This window comes from Lampetra fluviatilis, chromosome 7, assembly GCF_964198595.1.
Source record: "Lampetra fluviatilis chromosome 7, kcLamFluv1.1, whole genome shotgun sequence".
NCBI classification, from domain to species: domain Eukaryota; kingdom Metazoa; phylum Chordata; class Hyperoartia; order Petromyzontiformes; family Petromyzontidae; genus Lampetra; species Lampetra fluviatilis.
Genome location: NC_136281.1, coordinates 11,870,053 through 11,891,277, shown reverse-complemented (window position 1 = coordinate 11,891,277; position 21,225 = coordinate 11,870,053). Strand labels below are relative to the sequence as shown.

The following is a 21,225-nucleotide window of genomic DNA, read 5'->3' as shown; positions in this document are numbered from 1 at the left end:
GGTTACTACGACTGGGAATGTGCACCATTTTCTGTAAAATCAACGGGGAACAGTGTCTTCATCCGCTACTATGGGGGAGCATTCACAGCTACCTACACAGCAGTAGGTATGTACATTGTACGATGATGTTAATATGCTCGAATGGAGGCCTAAGTGGATGAGAATGTATGTTATATGTATGTTGAACCTGTTTTGTACTGTACGTGGCCAACGGAGATGATAATGGGAGGTGCGAGAATGGATGTCTGTGAGAGTGAGGAAGTGTGTAGACGTCCCTGCACTTCCTCGTGATCCCCTTGGTTTGATTCCTTGTCTTGATGGATAATGACAGTCGTGATTGGTATCAATATCTGATATGGGCACCAATTCAGTCAGTTCAGGCTTATAGTGTGAAAATCGTCACCAGGGAGACATTGGCGTGGCGCTGGTGACACAATCAGTAGCACCGTGTGCTTACCACGGGTAAAACGCGTGCAACTATTGTGAGGAAATTCAGTTTATTGTAAACAGCAGCTCCCACTGCTGCTGTGGCTTGATTGGCTCGATGTCCCTTTTGGAACTCAAAACATTGTGGGCTTGAAACTTGCCTGGGGAAACATTTTTAAAACGTTTCGACGTTAAATATATTTAATCAGTTATGTTATATATTTTGTATTGTCAGTTGATCGAAAAGTATTTTAGGAAATTCAAAATTAAGCGGTGCGGTTTTTAAGTGTCCTTTTAAAAAGTCGGTGTGGATTGAACGCTGCTGCTGTGATCACGCAGCGGGATGATCGTGGCCGCATACCAGTCGGCGGAGGCTGCCATGAAGAAACGACACCCGGCAGTGACTCACGGTCCCACTTCTTGGTGTAGAGAGGAGGTTGTGAGTCGTGCTGCGGAGAGTTCTATCATGAGCTGTGGGAATCTTGTCATTAATTGTTTACGTATTTACCCATTTGTCTCCAATAGCTGCGGATCAGTCGTTTGACTGTGATTTCAATGGAGGCTTCTGTGGCTGGGGATCCTGGTCTGAAGATGTCTTTCACTGGGACATAGTGGACAGTCGGTCCTATCCATCATATGGTAATGCTTCATAATGAACATATGTTCACAGCTAACACTGCAACATTGTTTTAATACACAGCTATTCGAAGCATTGTTTCTCCTATTTTCTGTAGTTACAGCGAACGTGTAATTTTGCGGATGTCATTACCCCCATGTACTTTCCAACTGCTCTGCTGTACCTGTCATCAATAAAATCAGGACGTTAAATGTATTGTGGCATTATTTGCAAGAGTAGGCCATTGTGAGTCATTGAAATGTTTTACTTAAAATCACGCAATTGGGATTATGCTTAGCAATTATCGCTCCCTACTGCAAAAACTTGACAGGAACCTCCTGCCTAAAAGAGTCACGATACAAGCACAGAAATAATACATCAACACAATTATTGAGGTACCTGCGTTTTTTTGTAACAAGAATTTCCATGGAAATGGTCCTAGTGAATGCATAACCTGTACTTTTCAATAAATAATTTGCAAAGGGCAATGAATGAAACATTCTTTCTCAACATAATACATTACTAACCTTTATTTTCATGCATATTTTTAACATTCCATATTTTTTTCTGAATTGGGAAGTTCAGCTTCAGGCGTGGCAGTAATCTGATCACAGTGACATCTGTAACCATTAGATAAGGATTCTCTATAAAACAATGTATATGATAAGAGACGAGTGGCTCGCATCTTCATCTTTTGCTTAAATCTCCATCTGTGTGACAATTCTTATAAGCACACTTATTATTTGTACAGCACACACACTCCTTTTCATGGATTGCCTGTTCAGTCGCAGTCTCAATTGTGTCTGTGCGCAGATGGGAGCCCCTTTACTGGAGTACGCATGAGATCTCAACCCAGGAACGTCACGCAATTGAAAAGCCATCTGCTGAGCCCCGTCTTGCAGCCTTTCAATGGAACTCGCTGCTTTCGCTTTAAATTTGGACCTTACAACAGTGCCAGTCTCACGCTCCGCGATGCATCGGGCCGCGGGGGCATGGTGGCGGACGGGAACCTTCCCCTGCTGTGGAGGCCCAGTCTGTTAAACATAGCGGACGTGGGCGGTGACCAGCAGCAGTGGTCGCAGGCGTTCGTGAACATCTCCGCGGACGTCACTCAGGTGCCCTTGTTTGAATTTTGTCTCAGTGACCTGGCAGGGAGCATACCGCACTTCACGTGACGGCCTCAAAGTGCACCTATCCTTTGCACAGATGCTGTGGTGATGTCACCGCGATTTCTTGGCGTTTGGAGGCTGCTGCTGTTGTCTTTGAAGCTTGCCATCAAAAGGCTTAGGAAACAAATTAGCAAGATTTTTAATTCCATCAAAATATAATCAATGCTAATTGATATTGTATTATCAACAACGTTTAATCCATGATTGCAACGTGTGCTTTTATACTGGAATTAAGTTTTATATGCAAATTCTGCTTATTTATGAAAAAAATTGTCTTCATGTCAAAATATTGCCATCATGGGACATTTGTATGGACTCAATTGATGCGATTACAATTATGACCACGTATGAACACGGGTTGAAGTACACAGCCTATAGTTTAGTAAATAATACATATAGACTAGAGTATGGGAAAATGCAGTCTTGACCAGTCTAAAACAGTGGTTTTCAGCCTCATTGTTATGGCGGCCCCCCAAATCAAGACGACTCGTCCCTCTCCCCAGCCGCTGCATCCACTCCCCCTTGGTTACCAAGGCCACAAGACACGGATCACGTGTCCGTGCCTTTAATCAACACGGTGTTAGTAAGGCATTCTTCATTTTCAAATCATCGCTTTTCACTTATGTTGGCTGTGTCAAGGAATCGAACTTGAATATTTGGGTATGATAGTGCAGTGCGCAAATCACTGCACCCAGCATTTTTTTGCATGTTGTTGTTTTGCGGATTGTTTGTAATAACTGCAGGGCGCTTGTTCATTGCACCTTCTGCATGCAGGTGCTGTTTGAGACAACCAGTAGTGTAATCGAGACTCTGGCTGGGATCGACAACGTGGAGTTGAATCCAGAAGCCTGCCCGAGCGACGGTAATACAAATCATCTGCATTGATTCAACATGATATTTCATCTTCAGGTGTAACTGTGTGACCTCATCACCAACTGTTGCTTAACTGCCCCCCCCACCACCCGGTCTCTGTAGACCACTTTGGCAAACAACGGATTAACGGTTGGAGTGTAATGAGTGGCGACGATTTTGCTGTTATTCCTCCACTGAAGGAGCACAGACTATGGTGGTTTACTATATGGTCCATAGTTTTGGTTGCATGGCCACAATCGCACTGTAGCTGGTCATTAATTACCCACCATGTATCCTTTGGCTGGCCCTTGTACGTATGATGATGATAAACCTCATTATCATGCTCATGAGGATGGTTGGCTTTGTTTCACGTCACTATAAGCGGCGAGTTAAACTTAACACGTGAGGCGGACGTAAGCCCTAGTGCTGGATGCATGATTCCTCGTGCTCTGTTCTCCCCTGTCTCCACATCAGATGTGTGTTACGAGGCGGTCAATGCTGACGATGGTGTCCTCGTGGCCAATCCTTCTGATGGCAATATGACCTCATCGTGCTTCTGGGAAATAACGGTCTCCACGGGAAAAATCATTCAGTTTCAACTGAACCCAAATCTGTAAGTGAACCGTGCAATAGAGAGGGACTCGTCATGGACATTTCATAAACCTGAGGCAGAACTTATAGATCCTGTCTTGAAGTGCTATGTCTAAGTGTCTTTCTCAGATGTGTTTACATTCACCGTCAGAAAACTTGTCAAATTCTGGGTTCAAGCACTGAGTTGTCAGCAAACAGTAGCCCCCTTCTCTCTGGCTTCCTCTCTCATCACATCCAACCCTGTTTTCCATAGCACAACATAATCATGAGCGTCATTGTGTACATAATCTGTCCCTTCACATAAACACATTTAAAGCAGTATTCACACATCCCATGAGCCACACAGCATTCTGATGAGATGCTGAATGTTGAAACTCGTGCAGCATTTGCTTGTCTTAAACCAATGTTGCTGAAGTTATGCACTCCCAGAAGGTTGTATGTGTAAAAAAAGGGGTTCTATTTGTAAAGGAGGGATATCGTCCGTTTGTTTTTTTTCATCTGTTATAAATAGCAGTGGACTTCATGCGTGCGGATCCCTGCTGTAGCCTCATTTACATCAACCCTAACGACTCGCTCTGATTTCTCCAGTCCTCCCTCCACAGACCCCAATAACCAACATCCATTGGCACATTAGAAGTCTTTGGGTTAGATCGCTTTCTCCACATTCTGAAAGAATTGTGACACAAATGGCTGGACACAGCCAGATCAGAAATCTTAGCAAATCTGCTCCCTCTACTGTGAATTCCCCCCCACCCCCTTTAGCGTGACATGGGACTGCCACTGCTATTAAACTTGTGCTTTGACTCTCAGATATATGACTTTCTTTGGCCCATGCAGCTCTTGATAACCCATGATTAAAACACACTCGTTGTGACGATATTATTTTTACCATGACGTATTTGTTATTCATGTGCTTGTGAGACGGCGCATGCTCTGCCATCATGAATCATGTTTTACAACAGCCATTTCCTGTTACACATGATTATATATAATGCAATTAAATTAAAATTTTAAGTTGTATAATTCATTGTGACTTTCTTAACCATTGTTAGTGCTGATCATTTAAATTTTTAACTGTCCTTAATTAAGGATTTTATAGCTATTAGCTTGGTCATTGTAGTGCCTCTACATTTGTACAAAAACTAGTCATGTGCAGCTTCAGCACACCATCCTCAGAATGATCTGCCTCTCTCTGTCTCATTGTTTCTATCTATCTATATGTCAATCTCTGTGTTTGGATTTATGTATTTCTATGGCCACTGTGCTTGTAATTTTCTGTGCCTCTGTCTGTGCATTTGCAATTCTCTGTGTCTTTCTGTGTTTGTAATTGTCCGTGTATCTGTTTGTGTGTCTGTCTCTGCAATTCTCTGTGTCTCGGTGTTGGTCTCTAGATCTCATATTTGCCTCATCTACACAGAGCCCCACGAAGCATTGGGTCTTTTTTGTATATAGGCCTGAATGTTAAACCTCTACACATATCAGTTTGCTTAAATATGTGTTCCTGCATAATTAAAAGTGGCTCCATATTATAGTGACTAATAATTATTAGCCAATAAAAACACTGCTGAATGTCTTGCTCGTTATTATACGGACTGTGCTGTCGTACATTAATTATGTTTTTATTTCAGGATCTATGACTCGTACTGTGCATCTTTTTACAACGTTAAAAATGGGTCATTGAGCCTAATGTATCCGTCCTACTATTCCCCAAATCCATATCAATATTACTCTTCGGAAAATCAGCTCATCGTCAGATTTAACAAAGGGTGCTCCAATAATTCAAGTTATATTATTGGGAACTTCACTGCTATAAACCCAAGTAAGTACTTGAGTGTCAGATGTTTGTGAATACAGTATATATAAATATTTCATCGGCAAAAAAATCAGCATGCATTGGTATGTCAAGATGGCATCTCCATGCTTCACACGTAGGGTTTCCACCTGTCTGGTTTGACTCTTACAATCCAGGGAATTGACATATGTGCTCGGGTAGCAGGAATTTATTTTGTACTGAAATCTAATACTGGTGTAGTGCATTCAACTGAGTCGCAGACGTAGCCTTGGAGGCAACACATTTATTTAACTCCAACACACGGGGTAACTTCCCCTTCACAGAATAACAACCTATGGTGGTACCACCAGGCTAACTACACTAATTACAATGTAACTGCTACTACGGACCGGGACCACAGCTCGGGTCCAGGTCCACGTGTTGGAGACTCGTTGAACGTAGAACGTAGACGAAGGTTTCTTCCAGGATGAACAACTACCCTGGTCCCTCTCGGGACCCGGCTTATCTTGTCTGTGGCATGGCTGGCTCCGCTCTTGGCCACGACCACCTGCCAGAATCCTCGGGGGAATCTGGATCCCAACCACGTGACCCCCCTAGCCCCCACTTGGGGCCCCTTTGTAGACTTAACTTGTCACGTGTCCTCTTGGGTCAACCAGAGTGCCATGGCCTTTAGTAACCTCATTCCTACGGCCAGCACTCCCACACCCTGTCCTGTAGGGTTGACACTGCACGCCAAGCGTGTTGCTATCTAGCGCGATCAATCAGCACTCACCGGGCCCCTCTAGGGCTGGTACTACACCCACACCACTGTGGTGTCTGTGATATCGTTACACCGCACGCCGTGCCTCTCTAGGGCCGGCACTGCACAGTGACATCCCGCGATGTCACCACATCGGTACTGTGAACTTTATGATAATTTATTGCATAGTGATTATAAACTTTGGCCGAAAAGGTGGCAACCCTATGCACAAAGGCCTTATCATAGTCACCAGCTCAAAAGAGTTGAGATTATGGTATTTCTTAAATTAGGTTATTTTGCCAATAGACTGGTGCCAAATTGTCCCCACAGTGCAGGGATAGGGCTGCTCAACATTAAGCCCCTCCAGCGCTAATGGCAATAGTAGGCATTGGGTGGGCCTATGAGTGGTGTTTAGAGGAAATTGGGCGCAACAAACTTGACATGGAGCTGGCTTAATTGTCAATTTATAATTGCAATCTGGTGGAAATTGCAATAATAGGGCATCATCAGACGAGAGTGCGGTCTAGTCATGAAACCAGGACGGATTTCTCAGTCAACATAGGTTTATGAAAACTACGCAGTATGTATGGAATAAAGTTCAACAAAATACCACCTCATCTTGGTACAAATCAATTCCTGTCACCCTGAACACAGATGCCAGTTCATAGACTGTCCAGAAAGGTTACACCAGACAAGTTTTTTTTTTATGGGGAGCAGTAGCATTGATTGCCTGCACGCTTGTGATGGGAGAATACACAAACGAAGCTACTGCATTAATCGCGTTCACCTATTCAGTCAACCACCTGCATGTGTTGTCTGGAACTAGGGAAGTAAAGGTATAGCCACGAGCTGCCACCTAAATTTAAAATGAAAATCTTTTTTCAATGTCAAGCATGATAAATGTGCATATGCTCATGTGAATGCAACTGAATATGAAATAGAAATGGGATCGCACACCGATGTACAACAACAGCCACTCTGCTCTTCTACTTATTTTATTTTCTACAGCAGTGTTAACATCAAACATGTAGAGTTCTGTTTTATTTCACCTGCGTAGTGAAATATGGCCAAACAACCCCCATAACCGACATGGTGTAAGGAGGCCTTCATCCAGCAGTGTAATGACATAGGGGCTGTAATGTTTTTATTTCATTTGTTATATATGGGTGATATTTTCAATGATGGAAATTCCACGTGTTTAATGCTGGAGGCCAAATTTTGCATAGGACATCACTGATATTTTTGTTTCCCAGAAAGTGGTACTAATTTTTTTCACCCCAGATGGATGATGGACTGACTCTACCACTACCAGGACTTGAATACACAACTTTATGATTAAGTGCTAATTAAAGTGCCCTTCCTTGCAATTGACACAGCTTACCTAAAAGTGTGTGGCGATAGTTCGATATCGTAGCCTTTGAACATTGGAGACTTGTCTATATCTTGCCTAAAACATATTTCCTCCTAATTAGATGAGATATTTGGATGTGGAGGGATTTTGAACAACACCTATGGATGGATATCTTCCCCAAACTACCCAAATGACTACAGCTACAATATGCATTGCGAGTGGAGATTCGAGGCACCAGATGACGCAGAAATTTACATCTATTTCTACGGAGTGGAGTAAGTACTGGTGAATCATGGTTACGTCACTCAGAGAAATTCAGGTGTGCGAAAAGCACGAATTGATATGCACGCAATTATATTTTTATTTCTTTAATCAAAATGTCTTCCTGGAAGAAAAAAACCCGAGATGGAACGTTTTATATGACAGAGGTAACTAGGATACACATTGCATCAGAATCAGTCAAAACTATTTTAATTTCGAACTTGTTGATTACTTTTGACACATAAAACTTGGCCAAGATACATTTTATCTCTAACAAAATGTTTCTCGTGACAATGCTCTGAACGCGCCTGACATCATTCCAGTCAGACAGCTGTGGAATCCAAGTTGACTCGGACCACTACGCAAATGATTAATCACGAGATATTTTTTGCAAATCACAGAACCAAGTTACCTCATCAATACCAATTAAATAATAATAATGAAGTCCTTTATAAACAGGTGAGAGTGCATACTGTATCGATATACAAGTCTAAATACACATTGAAAAATGCAACATTGCCCGATGGCAATTCGCCCGATGACGCTGGATGTAATTACCAGAGGAATGTCGTTTTCAAATTGTAAATGTTATGGATTTACTCTCCACCACACCGATGGGCTGAAGTAGTAACTAATTGGTGCGTTGTTTACGTGACAAACCTTACTGGCTGTGTCGGGTGGTGGAGGGTTACGACACATTTATACTTACGCGATCTAACACAAAAAACCTTTATTGTGAATAATATTGGTCGCAAAAGCCTACGTGTTAAATTGGTTTTCGTGTTTAGGCTGTTTTTAAAGCAGCACTCTTTCTGGCTGTCCACATTCCAATATAATTTCAAGACAGCTGTTTCAAGCACGTAGTGCCATTGTGTTGAAAGTCACTAATTACCTGTATATGATGATAACCCTATTTTACCCACAGCATTGAGGAATCCGATGGATGCACCGCAGACAGTCTCCAGATTTACAATGAAAGCGCTACGGTGCCCGACAGGCTTTGTGGGACCAATGTATACAGGAGTGTCACATTGACTTCAACAGCGAGGATTGTGTTCACGTCTGACGGGCAAAACGAAGGTCGTGGGTTTGAAATGTACTACAGAGGTATGGTCCAAGTTCCTGTGCGTTAATCACGACCTAGTCGACTGTGCATTGCTTTTCATGTGTGTGTGTGTGTGCTGTATGTATATGATGAGTGTAGGCAAACCGTCAGACCTGTAATTGTGGCAGTTTCATGAAGCATAACATGCTGACCTTGTTTTTAGTGTTGCTGCGATGATCACGAGGGAGAGAACCTGGCTGGATTTTCACATTGGCTTATGTAGATGTAGTGAGTCACGTCTGAGACACCAATAGTAGGAGGCAACACACGTGCATGCATGTCCACTTCTGAAACGTGTGTAATGTGCACCATGCCGTAGTCCCAGAAACGTACGTTCCACTCACAGACATTGCACATCAGCGGCAGGTGGTATCGAACCTATACATGAGTACTTGGTGCAGTGCGTAAATATTAGCATTTGGACGACAAAGGTACCCAGGCATGTTCTTGCTCACACCATCTGAGAGAGACGGGGAGTGTAATTCTGTCGTGGCCCGTACACTTTACTGTCATCCCATGCATACATTTCCTCTGTTTTATGCAGCTGAGAGCCTATTGAGACAAACCGTCCCTTTGCATGGGAGACCTGCGTCACAATTCAGTACTATTCAACATGTGAACAAATGGAAAATCTGATATTATAAACCTGACAGTAATATCAACGTTTGCCACAATGTTAAACACAATGAACAATACATTGACAATCATGCAGAATATACTTGGCAAAATACAACTTAATTTTCTGCAAGATATACTTTTTTCTCGATGGGTACTCCTGGGAAGTAATTCAATGGTATTCAAAGTAATTTGATAGTTATCACTTTGAGGGAGTTCATTACAGCAATCTGAGGAATTGAAAGTGATGGGTTTTTTTATTCAGGAAAATTACACTGTGGCATTTTAGTCATCGTAATACAATACAACTACAGACTATTTAGCACAATAATGAGGAAAGTGTAACCATTGAAAAAGTGACAGTTTTTGACGGTTGTGGCGCATGAGGCAAAGATGACGCTACATGATGACACGTACCAGGACGTTGCTCGCATATAATCGATGGGCCCAGGTAAGATGGGCTATGCCCATCTATGATATGATTTTAAAATGGTGCTTGTGCAGCTTATTGTAAATGGTAGAACTGACGAGCAGTGCCAGAACTGATTGGCTAAATTGACAACATTATTTCATCAAAGGTAATGTTTCTTATATAAACTGCACAGACTTTCAAATTACACCTCATCGAAATTACTGGAATTATTCAAACATAAATTATCCACATAGTAATTCGTTAAAAAAAACAATTACAGTTCAGACAGTGATCCAGGTTTTATTTCTGGTCATGCATAGCACTAGTGAGCACCCGGCTAGGTAGTAGAATACACTGTTCTAGAATTAGTAGGTTCTAACTAACATTGCTTGTTTCATCAAAATCATTAAGATACATGTGAGATTTGTGTATGTGTGTGTGTATGTACATGTCACATGTGACATTGTGTATATAAGCATGATTAATGTGGACGTTCAGTATATATGTATTCTGGACATTTGTGAAAATTCTGGACACCTGTGAAAAACAGCTTAATAGATCATTGGATTCCTCCGGTCAAAATAAAGATTCTGATACGTACGTTGAAAGAAGAAAATAGCTTATCACAACCATATATGGAATTAAATTCATACTCTTGTCGAATTATGTTTTGTTCTCTTCGTCATCAGTTTCCGTGCCATGTGGGGGGAACATATCTGGGTGGCAAGGTTCAATTTCGACCCCGTATAATGGTGGTGTGTACAACCAGTACTGTGTCTGGACAATAGACACGCCACCCAACACCATCATCAAGCTTTCCTTCCAACAATTCAGGTAATAATTGTATAACATTCCTTGGAAATATTTTGTGTGTGTTTTTAAAGATTATTGCAAAGTTTTGCTTAAGATTTTAAGCTGTGGTGGGTGAATCTTAATTTAGGAGCTTTCGTGACTGCAGGAATTATTCTTTGGTTCTTTTCGGTTAAGTCACGTCTAAAAGTAAAATAAAATAATAAATTAAAATAACATATTACGACGTTTCGATTGCAACACAAGCAATCATCATCAGGCATAAAAGAAACAGCAACAAAAAATCTAACTAGAAAACTATAGACAGACATACAAGCAGACAGACATCACTGTGTGCCGTCGTGATGTCTGTCTGCTTGTATGTCTGTCTATAGTTTTCTAGTTAGATTTTTTGTTGCTGTTTCTTTTATGCCTGATGATGATTGCTTGTGTTGCAATCGAAACGTCGTAATATGTTATTTTAATTTATTATTTTATTTTACTTTTAGACGTGACTTAACCGAAAAGAACCAAAGAATGTGGTGGGTGAATTAGGTAGCTTGAGTGCCCAGAGAAAACTCACATTGTGGGATATAAACAAAGTTGTTATTAACTCTTCTTTTTTGTTGTTGTCTGAAGCATGTCATACGAGTACAAGATTGACATTTACGATGGAGCATCTCTGGAGGCTCCTTACCTTGGCCGATTCAGTGGATACATTGTTCCACCTCCAATTCTGTCCACGGGGAATTCCCTTTACCTCTCTTTTTACAGCCCGAATAGCTACTACTATCCAACATTCAATATCTTCTATGAAGGTAAGACTAAGGCAATACTTTTGCTGAACCTATTGAACTATGATTAAATCGAGCGTGAAGTATAGGACCAAGAACAGATCCTTTCTATAGATTACATCATGGATAATTTTCTCAGAAGCTGATACGACATACATTACTTCAGTAGCTGTCTTTTTCGTGGGTTTCCCACAATATAAATACTAGAAAGCAACACATACATAGTGCCTTTCCTGTTCTTCAGCTGTCTGGGAAAATGACAAGGATATATCTATATGTCCTCAACAGACTTTATCTTGTTTGGTTATCTGGTTGTTGTTTCCGGAGAGTTTAAGCTCATGTTTGAGTGTATTTTGTGAGGACTCAAACGACTAGGAGAGTCTCGTTTAGTGAGAATGACCTTGGTCACCAAAATTAGCAATAGCATGAACAAAATACATCAATCATAATAGAGGTTTTTTTAGGTTAGATCGCGTAAATATATAAATGTGTCGTTAAAACCCGCCACCACCCGACAGCCAACTAGGAAGGTTTGTCACGTTAACAGAACATGCCAATTCGTCACTAGTACAGCACACCGGTGTGTTGGAGAGCCAAGCCACACCGGTGTGCTGTACTAGTGACGAATTGGCACGTTCTGTGTACGTGACAACACTTTCTAGTTGGCTGTGTCGGGTGGTGGCGGGTTTTAACGACCCTAAAAAACCTCTATTATGGATATTGGTCAAGAAAGCCTCCTGCGTGTTAAACAAAATACAACAATGAAGCAAATATAAATCCAAGCAAAAAATAAAGAAATTTAAATCAGATTAAAGATCGCATGACAAGAGTATTCGATACAGTCCCGAATAAAAACTTGGTTATCACCATATTAAAACATACCCTTCATGCTTACAGCCTAAAACCCTGCTCACTCTCTGCAGATCAGAGGTAGAATTCTTCATATATCTACTCTCTTGTCTCTGCATCAGGGAATGCTGATCTTGAAATCTCTGCAACCAGTTTTCATGTTCTTTGGATCGTCATATCTTAATTTTTCCATGAAATGCAAATGTCCTGTATACCATTCACCAAATGTAGGAAAACAATGCAGGTTATTGTTCTCTGCTCTTATGGCTATCATCACACCCTTGTATTAGCATCATCCAGGAGATATTTGGTCATGGGGACTTTAATGTCCACAACAATTAATTCCTGCCACATCACTTGTAAAGTTGGTCTTGAATCTGATTCTTTTGGCTGTTAAATGCACAGGTCCAACTGCAGTTGGAATACCCTGGTTACATCTGGGGTGGAGCTCCTTTACTTGATAGCACTGAATGTAAAGCATCTTCAAGAACTAATTATCTCAGTGACCATTCCTCTAACCCATACTCTGTTCAATCGCCACATTGCAGGGCAAACATGTTTTATTTGTCATTGTGTTACTATTTGAAACGAGTGATCAAGCTACTCTTGTGCATAGGGTTTTAAGGTCCCAGCCATGTGACCAATTTGAATGTGCTTTTTTATAATTCAACTTGGGCCAGCTCTGAGGAATTCAATCGTGCAAACGATTGTTAAATGATTAGCATGTAGCAGGCCACTCTTTTAAGAATATGCTAAAGAAAAGTGTTTGGTTTTGTCATCTTCCATGACCATTTCATGCCACAATGTGAAGTTATGCTCTCTGTATGACATCTGCAAAGCCACATTTCTTTATCTTAAGCCTTGACTCCAATGGCAGTTAGGGCAACATTTGTAACAATATTTTTTACTTATGTTAGCATTTAAAAAAAAAAAATGTCCTTTAAATACATGCATTTGGAGTGTGATTTTAATAATATGATGGTTGACTAAGCACATGCTCACTGTTTTCATATCACCCGCTGTGTGGATAAGCGATGAAGATCGAAACGGCTGCTGTGCTGCAGTCTCCCGGGAGAATCTCGTCCGGTGACGTGACTCCGTTCTACAACGACACCTTGTTCTTCGTGTGGGAAGTGAACGCCGGCCCAGGCCTCAACGTCAAACTCAATTTCTCATCGCTTAGGTGAGGCATACATTCTGCATAAGATGCACGTTTACGTGGGTGTTGACTTTCCTATCCCCTTTTCATCAACCAGCTCTGACCAGCATGGAGAAGTATGGCCAAACAGCCCCCATGACCAACGTGGTAGACCTTCGCCCAGGAGTGGATTGACAAAGGGCTGTACATTTGTGAATTTCAGCACTTGAGAAAAATGTGGCCACTCACACCATGTTTCAACAGTATAAGAAAGATTAACAGCATTGGGGCTGTTGTCGTGTGGTGTAGCGGTTCGTGCCCTGTGCTACGAACTTGGCGACCCAGGTTTGATTCCCGCTCACGGGCAGCACCAGTGACGATTATCTGGACCGGTCCTAGGCCTCCTCTAGGTCGACTCAGCTTCAAATGAGTACCTGGTGTGGTGTGTAAACATCGTCGCCGGGGAAACAAAGGCGGCCGGGCGTGGTGTTGGCCGCCCGCCCCCTCGTGTGCCATGCCAGCCTTCATAGGTGATCGCTACAGCACTTGCCCCAACAGTATGTTAAGGCTACACAGGGGATCTTTGTCTTTTTGTGTGTGTTTTAGACTGGAGGAAGACCCCCTGTGTCTCAATGAGAGCCTCACCGTCTATGATGGGTGGAGGTCTCCAAACACCAGCCTTGGCTCCTTCTGCGGGTCCAGGCTGCCCCCATCCGTGCGATCGACATCTTCTAGCCTCCAGCTGCTCCTCCGCCTCCGAAACAATCGGCCCTGTGCGTGGGAAGCCCAGCCAATGTTTTCATTTTCCAACTTCTTCTCTACCTCATGTATTTTCACCTCATCCCATTACTCATTTTCCTCCATATCTCATCTCCTCCTTTGTCTCACCTCTCCTTCCACATCGCTGCAAACCAACTCGTAGCCTTTTGACTTTGAGTCACGCATGCTGATATAGCACCACCTGGGTAAGCTAGTTTTCAAGTATAAAATAATACGCAGTCAATTAGTAGGCTACACCATGTAAGTGAATGCCTGTTGTACCACTTTCTAAGATAGAAATCGCATGCCGGTTCAGTTTGTCCATTTTTTTAGTGTAAATCCCAACCTTTTGTTTAGGAAAATGTCTGTGCTTATTGAGACTGAGAATGTGGATGTAAAAAAAATCGATTGCATCGCAATCCTTACCTCTATTCTCTCATCTCACTTTACGTTCCTGCCCGCCGTCTGTATTTTAATGCTTTGCTGTCTGTTTCTGTTCCCCCTCCTCCATGCGCACAGCCTCGGCTTCACTCGTTCTCTCTCCTCGCCCCCCTTCACCGGAATCAACCGCCCTTGCACGTCAAACAATCGCCCTCTCTCACTACCTTCCGCTCTTCTCTTAAAACTGAATTATAATTTTCTCGTGCCCACCCCTCCTTCTCTTCTTGTCCTCCCCACTCGCACTAACGCCTTCCCTGTCCCGATCTCCCCATGGTCGCCCATCATCGATCCACTCATCTCATTACCATCTTCCTTTATTCCACGCATCGTCACCACCACCTCATTTTACATATATCGCATCCACTCATCTTGTTTCATCTTGTCAACCATCTTGTATTATAGTTATATCACTGTACAGTGCCTTGGTTGAGGCGCTATATAAAGGTTAGTTTCCAATGAATGTCACTTTTCATACTCATTGGAAGAGTGGAAGGATATTAACACACTAAGTTTAGCGTGGAACAATGGACGAGCTCTTTTCCCTCTCACATATATTTGAGGGGACATGGGAGTATGCTTTTCCTGTTTACCTCTGCTTTGTAGACTTGGAGAAGGCATATGACCGTGTTCCCCACAATGCCTTGTGGGAGGTGCTGCGGGAGTATGATGTACCGGTGCCGCTTTTGTGCATTAACCGGTCCCTCTATTCCCAGAGTGAGAGGTGTGTCCGTATTCTAGGTGTTAAATCAAAGTCGTTCACTGTGGGTGTTTGACTAGGCCAAGGGTGCGTCTTGTCTCCACTTCTGTTTGTGATTGTCATGGACAGGATATCAAGGCACAGCCGAGGTATGGAGAGCATCCAGTACAGGGGCAATGGAGGTGGCGTCGCTACTTTTTCAGATGACGTTGTCCTCTTTGCATCGCCAGTCTGTGATCTCCAGCTTGCACTTTAACGATTTGATGCCGAGTGTGAAGTGGCTGGGATGAGGATTAGCACCTCCAAATTTGAGGTCATGGTTCACTCCCAGCAGATGGTATTGTGTGCTCTCCAGGTGAGGGCTAAGAGCTGCCCTTAGTGGAGGAGTTTAAGTACCTCGAGGTCTCTTTCATGAGTGATGGTAGGTGGGAGTGGGAGATCAGGCAGCGGATCGGTGCAGCATCCGCAATGATGCGGGCGCTGTACTGTTCCGTGGAAGTGAAGCGGGAGCTGAGTTCTCTAACAAAGCTCTCGGTTTACAGGTCGATCTACATTCCCACCCTCACATATGGCCATGAGCTTTGGGTAATGACCAAAAGGATGAGATTGCGGGTACAAAAAGCCAAATTGAGGTTTCTCTGCAAGGTTGCCAGGTTCACTCTCCGTGATTGGGTGAGGGGCTCTGTATTCCGGGAGAGCCTTCGAGTCGAGCCGCTGCTCTTCTGGATCGAGAGGAGCCAGTTAAGGTGGTTCGGGCATCTGGTAAGGAGGACCCCCAGTACACTCCCCCTGGAACTCTACCAGAGAAACACGTCCCAATGGGCGAAGACCCCGGGACTGGCCCAGGACACGCTGGTGGGACTTGTTGCTCGGCTGGCCTGGGAACGCCTGGGAATTCCTCAGAAAGAACTTGAGTCCGTTGCCAGGGAAAGGGAAGTCTGGACAGCTCTGCTCAACACGCTGCCGCTGCAAACCCCCTCCATGACAAGTGGATTGAAAAAGGAAAGAATGAACGAACAAACATGTCGAGCTAGTGAACTTGGATGCTTCTTAGTCATGTTAAAGCTCCCTATTTTTTGTTGCAGGGAAAGGGTTCGACCTGAGCTTTCTTGAAACTTCACAGGTGCCATCTATGAAAGGTCAGTGGTGAATTCATTACCAAGATGGAAATTATAACGCTATTGCAATATGATGTTTAGTTATCGATTAGACACAACTGAGGTTGAATGGCAGTGAATGACGGTGAAAATATGAACAATTTTTGAGCTTGGCAGAATTATGATTCTCATGACACTCGTCCCTTGGAGCTCATTTGCTGTCTCGTTCTCCCTGCGCGTGCCCAGGATGCGGCGTCCAAAACTCCGCGGGTGGTAGGGACCGCATTGTTGGGGGGACGCCCGCCACGAGTGGCAAGTGGCCCTGGCAGGCAAGCCTCCGCAATTACGGGAGCCACGTGTGTGGCGCCAGTCTCATCTCCGAGCGCTGGCTCGTAGCGGCTGCTCACTGCTTCATGTGAGTTGTCTCGGCCTCGCTGTGCACTGCGTTGCACCACTATCCGAGTAGATAACCTCGCATTCAATAAACCTTCAGAGCCAGGGTGAACATCTGACTTCAAACGTATAACATGAATTGAACGAGGTAAAACTGATGGAAAAACAGCACAAAATACAGCATCTGTTAATACTGAATAGCTATACAAGAAAATAAGCTACTGTGTTAAATAAGGGCACATCGTGTAATCACCATACTGCAGCCTAAATGTACAGCACTGCACATAACACTGAACTGTGGATGAGATATTTCGTCATCCTTGCTCTCAAGATCGAAATAAGGTTACATGGGTACAAGTCTGACTCAATTTATTCAATTACAAGTAACATTCCCAATAATGCAAGTGGCAGGCTTCGTTGTTAACTAGGCCCCATATGTATCATAACAATTTAACAGTATTATAAAGGCATTTACAGCATTATAACGGCCATTCTAACATTAGAACAGCATTCCCAGTATTATAAGAACATGAACGAACTTACAGACAATGCTTCTTAAAATCCCACAATGAACAGATGCACCTGTCTTCACTGAGACGCTATTTGTGCCTCCATTTTGTTCTATGTAATGGCTGACACCCTGCTGCGTGGCTTAGAGAATGTCAAATCGTAACTTCCTGGTCACGTGACCAAACTCAACATCAATACAGGAAATTCCTGTGTACGCACACACCCACACCTGCCGTGAGGCAGAACATGAGTCCTACTGCATCATCGGGGCAGGGCTTCTTTCGTTGTCGAAAAAAAACGGGAGGCATTGACACATTTGCTAATAAATGCACAACATGGACCCCCGAAGCATTATGGAACCACAGAGCCATACTCACTCTGTGAATGTCAAAACTGAAATAACGACACATTTATATTTATGCGATCTAACCCAAAAAAAAACTATGTTATGAATGATATTGGTTGCGAAAGCCTACGTGTTAAACCAAAACTGAAACAAGTTCCTTTAAATTAAATTGAAACATAACTGAAAGTATTTTTAATTCTAAGCTGCTGAAGTTAAGGAGTTATTTGTAAGGAATTCTGTTGGGACCAGGTTGAGATAATTAACTTTGCTACACTTGAGAACAAAGTTTGATCGCGGGTGGCGGCTCGCGACAGAACTCTGCACACGGGCTGCGTCCACATCACCACGTGTCAATGTGGCGTCCCCCTGACAGGTACAGCAGCAACGTCTACGAGTGGCAGGTGTACCTGGGCATCACGTACATCTACGACAGCGCTAACGCAGTGATAGTGAACGTGGCTCAGATCATCACTCACGAGCGTTTCAACATCAGCACCATTGACTACGACATTGCCCTGGTGCGGCTGAGTGACCCCGTCTCTTTCAACCACCGCGTCTCACCGATCTGCCTGCCACCGAGCACCAGCCATTTCCCACAGCCCGGCAAGACCTGCTTCATCTCGGGCTGGGGACGGACATCATTGGCCGGTGAGGCAAGCAAGGCCTGGTTTGACTGGTTTAGAGATGTGTATGCAGGTCGAGTTTTTTTGGTCCTAAAGGTTAAACTTCGAGAGTGTAGGTCTGATTAAAAAAAAGCCCTGGTGCTTATTGGTGCCTCTTGGTATTGGGCGTTCTTATTGGCAACGTTAGGTCACTGAGGGCGTGGACATCTCGGTTGAGATTGGCGTTGTGCGCAAGGTACTGGTTGGCTTGTTGCAACGCAGGACCATGAAGGATGGCCTTCATTCAGCAGTGGATTAATCATGGCTGATGATGGAAGGTTGTGGGATGTCTTGTATCTCATTGCCTGTGACTCATCTGTTACAGAGAGCGGCATACACTATGACCTCCTGGAAGCTCCCATGCAGATCTTCAGCCATGAAGCCTGCTCGTCGAATCTGATGAACGGGGACTTAATCACGACACGCATGATCTGCATTGGACACCCTGCCGGTGCAATAAGCTCCTGCCAGGTATGAATGTCACAGCAGCCAATAGGCACTGATTCAAATGTTTCTTCTTGAGGTGCCTTTGTGCGTTGCTTTTCATTATTAACATTGGTTTTCCACTGCTTTCAATAATTGGTATTTGGTACACATACTCTGATGCTTTTCCAGTTATGCTCCTCCTACAGACTACTCCAATTGCTTCGTGAACTGTTGCATGACTTTTGTTTTGCTCGCATTTATCGAGCTAAACTTTGTGGCCTTTATTTTTCTTCTTTATTTTTCTTCTATCACTTCCCATAGCTCATTCACATTTAAATGCTCTGATGACCATTTTCAAAACAAAAGCTGACAAGAATGCAAATAAAAACGGAGAGATCAGTGCTCGATATTACGTTGTGCAACAAAAGAAGGGACACGGATTAGAAAACATAAGCAGATTAAAAACACGTGTGACTCTCACGAAAAGTAAGCGGTCTTGGACGTCACTAGAAGTGGTAATTTCCAGTGGTCGAGACTAATGACAGAGTGGAAGCCAAAGGAGGGAACACGCCTTAGAGGGGCCGTCCACCACAGGAACCGAGTTGTTAAGATTGTTACATCGCAGGACTGTGGGAGAGGGCAATGTCTTGTGGGGGCCTTCGTACAGCAGTGGATTGGTCACGGTTTATGATGATGGGCAATGAAAAGGCAGCGTCGTGCATTATTTGTTAGACATAATATAGGTTGTGGTTATATACGAATTTAAGACAGTGGTTTGTCGACAAGCAAACTAAGGAAATCACGGTAGATTGCAGATCAGTGATGGTTAAACGTTAAACCTTGAGATTTCGGGTTATTTCCTATAGGTGAGCAAATTCAATAATATCATTAATTGTATGGGCGGAATGGAAGATGTTCACACCAAATCAAACATTATTTTCCAACAACGTATTTGTAGTGGTGCATGAGCACAAATAAAAACAACATCGACACATTCGTCAATAACACTACCTTAACATAACGTATAATAGGTGACGTTTCAGGCAATGGCCCTTATTCATATATGATAGAACATTTGAGGTCCGTTCAGATGATTACAGGAAATTGAGAAGTCCTAGAATACTATTTTAAAATTCGTGGGTGTGTGAATCACACACCAGGTGAGTGTCCACGGAGGTGTCTCTTTGGTACAATCGACTCGGGCCACAGAGTATGGTACAACCCATCTCAGTGCAGGACAATGAACAAACGCTCCTCAAAAAAGTCAACAAGATGAGAACAAATGATACAAAGACTTATGTCTGACACGAGGCGCCAATGGGTACTGAGACGCGCGGGCATTTACTCCGTGACGCTTTGCGATATATCGACGACTGATCACTGTCTCTGCGGCTGCAGGGAGACTCGGGGGGCCCCCTCGCCTGCCAGGGCACAGACAAGGCCTGGTATCTGAGTGGTGTCACCAGCTGGGGCTTTGGCTGCGCCTTCCCCATGAAACCCGTCGTCTACACCAAGACCAGCAAGTTTCTGCCATGGATCAAGCGGTACACAGACCTGCCCTGAGGACGGATGAACGATGCACACGGGCGGTAGTTCTACAATGTTCATTGCTCGTCAGGGCCACCAGATGGTGCTCTAGACGAGTGGTTTGCCGCTTGCGTTTGAATTTAATTTTAACAAGCCCCAAAGTTACTTTACGTGATATCTCATCAAAGTTCGAAAAACGTCATGTTTTGAGGCTCAAAGCTAATAATTGCTAACTTGACTTTGTGTTTCCCAATCTGAAATCAGTTTATTTTCATATCGTTGTGTTCGTACATCGTTGGGTTCAGGAAAATAAGCGAAATTATTAAATCAGGAAAGTATATTTTACTTTGATTTAGGGAAAATAGATAATTGTTTTAGACAGATATGTTTTAACTGTCTTGGGTGTATTTGTCATAACTGGAAAATGAAATAAATATGTTGCTTTGCATTAAGGTATGTTATGTTTACTGTTGTATATATTTTCTGTTCAAGTACTGATATGTCATTCATTTGCCGAAGTGTTCTCATGATTAGTACTGGCTGCACCGGTTTCACCTCCAGCTACTTAATACCAGGCCCGCAATTAAAAATACACAAAGCTTTAGGCAGGCATGATTATTGTGGTATTATGATACATATCCCATAAAATGGCTGGAGGAACAAAGACAAAGCTCCCCCCTTGTTGGGGTAAGTTCTGTTAGCATGCACCGATGAAGACCAGCATGGCACACGAGGGGGTGGGTGGCCAGCACCAATGCCCAACCTCCTTTATCTCCGCAGTGGCGATGTTTACACAGCAAACCAGGTACTCATTGAAGGCTGAGTCGACCTAGTGAAGGCCCAGGACCAATTCAGATAATAGTCGCTG

General features: G+C 43.3%; 2 protein-coding genes and 1 long non-coding RNA gene across 3 annotated transcripts; all 3 read left to right on the top strand.

Annotated features, from left to right (window-relative positions):
- Positions 1-17: 17 nt before the first annotated feature.
- On the top strand, positions 18-6,558 carry LOC144933353 (uncharacterized). The gene is made up of 7 exons (XM_078858036.1): positions 18-106; positions 952-1,065; positions 1,856-2,157; positions 2,986-3,073; positions 3,538-3,676; positions 5,283-5,420; positions 6,516-6,558. The coding sequence occupies exons 3-7, from the start codon at positions 1,882-1,884 to the stop codon at positions 6,556-6,558; spliced, it is 684 nt and encodes a 227-aa protein (XP_078714162.1). The 5' UTR covers positions 18-106; positions 952-1,065; positions 1,856-1,881.
- Positions 6,559-7,683: 1,125 nt separating this feature from the next.
- LOC144933291 (uncharacterized) lies at positions 7,684-10,757 on the top strand. The gene is made up of 3 exons (XR_013637006.1): positions 7,684-7,811; positions 8,723-8,904; positions 10,619-10,757. It is a non-coding gene; the product is annotated as an uncharacterized LOC144933291 (long non-coding RNA).
- A 5,865-nt stretch (positions 10,758-16,622) lies between these two features.
- LOC144933352 (transmembrane protease serine 11D-like) lies at positions 16,623-20,393 on the top strand. Its single transcript, XM_078858035.1, has 5 exons — positions 16,623-16,638; positions 16,740-16,908; positions 18,116-18,390; positions 18,730-18,875; positions 20,229-20,393. Exons 1-5 carry the CDS (start codon positions 16,623-16,625, stop codon positions 20,391-20,393), a joined length of 771 nt encoding a protein of 256 aa, XP_078714161.1.
- Positions 20,394-21,225: the final 832 nt, after the last annotated feature.

What these genes read in the sequence shown, in the direction of transcription:
- LOC144933353 (XM_078858036.1), top strand. Translation starts at nt 1,882, where the DNA reads ATGAGATCTCAACCCAGGAACGTCACGCAATTGAAAAGCCATCTGCTG. An exon ending in TCTCCGCGGACGTCACTCAG is followed by an intron (nt 2,158 to 2,985) that starts GTGCCCTTGTTT and finishes TTCTGCATGCAG; the next exon opens with GTGCTGTTTGAGACAACCAG. An exon ending in ATCGTCAGATTTAACAAAGG is followed by an intron (nt 5,421 to 6,515) that starts GTGCTCCAATAA and finishes TTGTCCCCACAG; the next exon opens with TGCAGGGATAGGGCTGCTCA.
- LOC144933352 (XM_078858035.1), top strand. An exon ending in GCGGCTGCTCACTGCTTCAT is followed by an intron (nt 16,909 to 18,115) that starts GTGAGTTGTCTC and finishes TCCCCCTGACAG; the next exon opens with GTACAGCAGCAACGTCTACG. An exon ending in GTGCAATAAGCTCCTGCCAG is followed by an intron (nt 18,876 to 20,228) that starts GTATGAATGTCA and finishes CTGCGGCTGCAG; the next exon opens with GGAGACTCGGGGGGCCCCCT.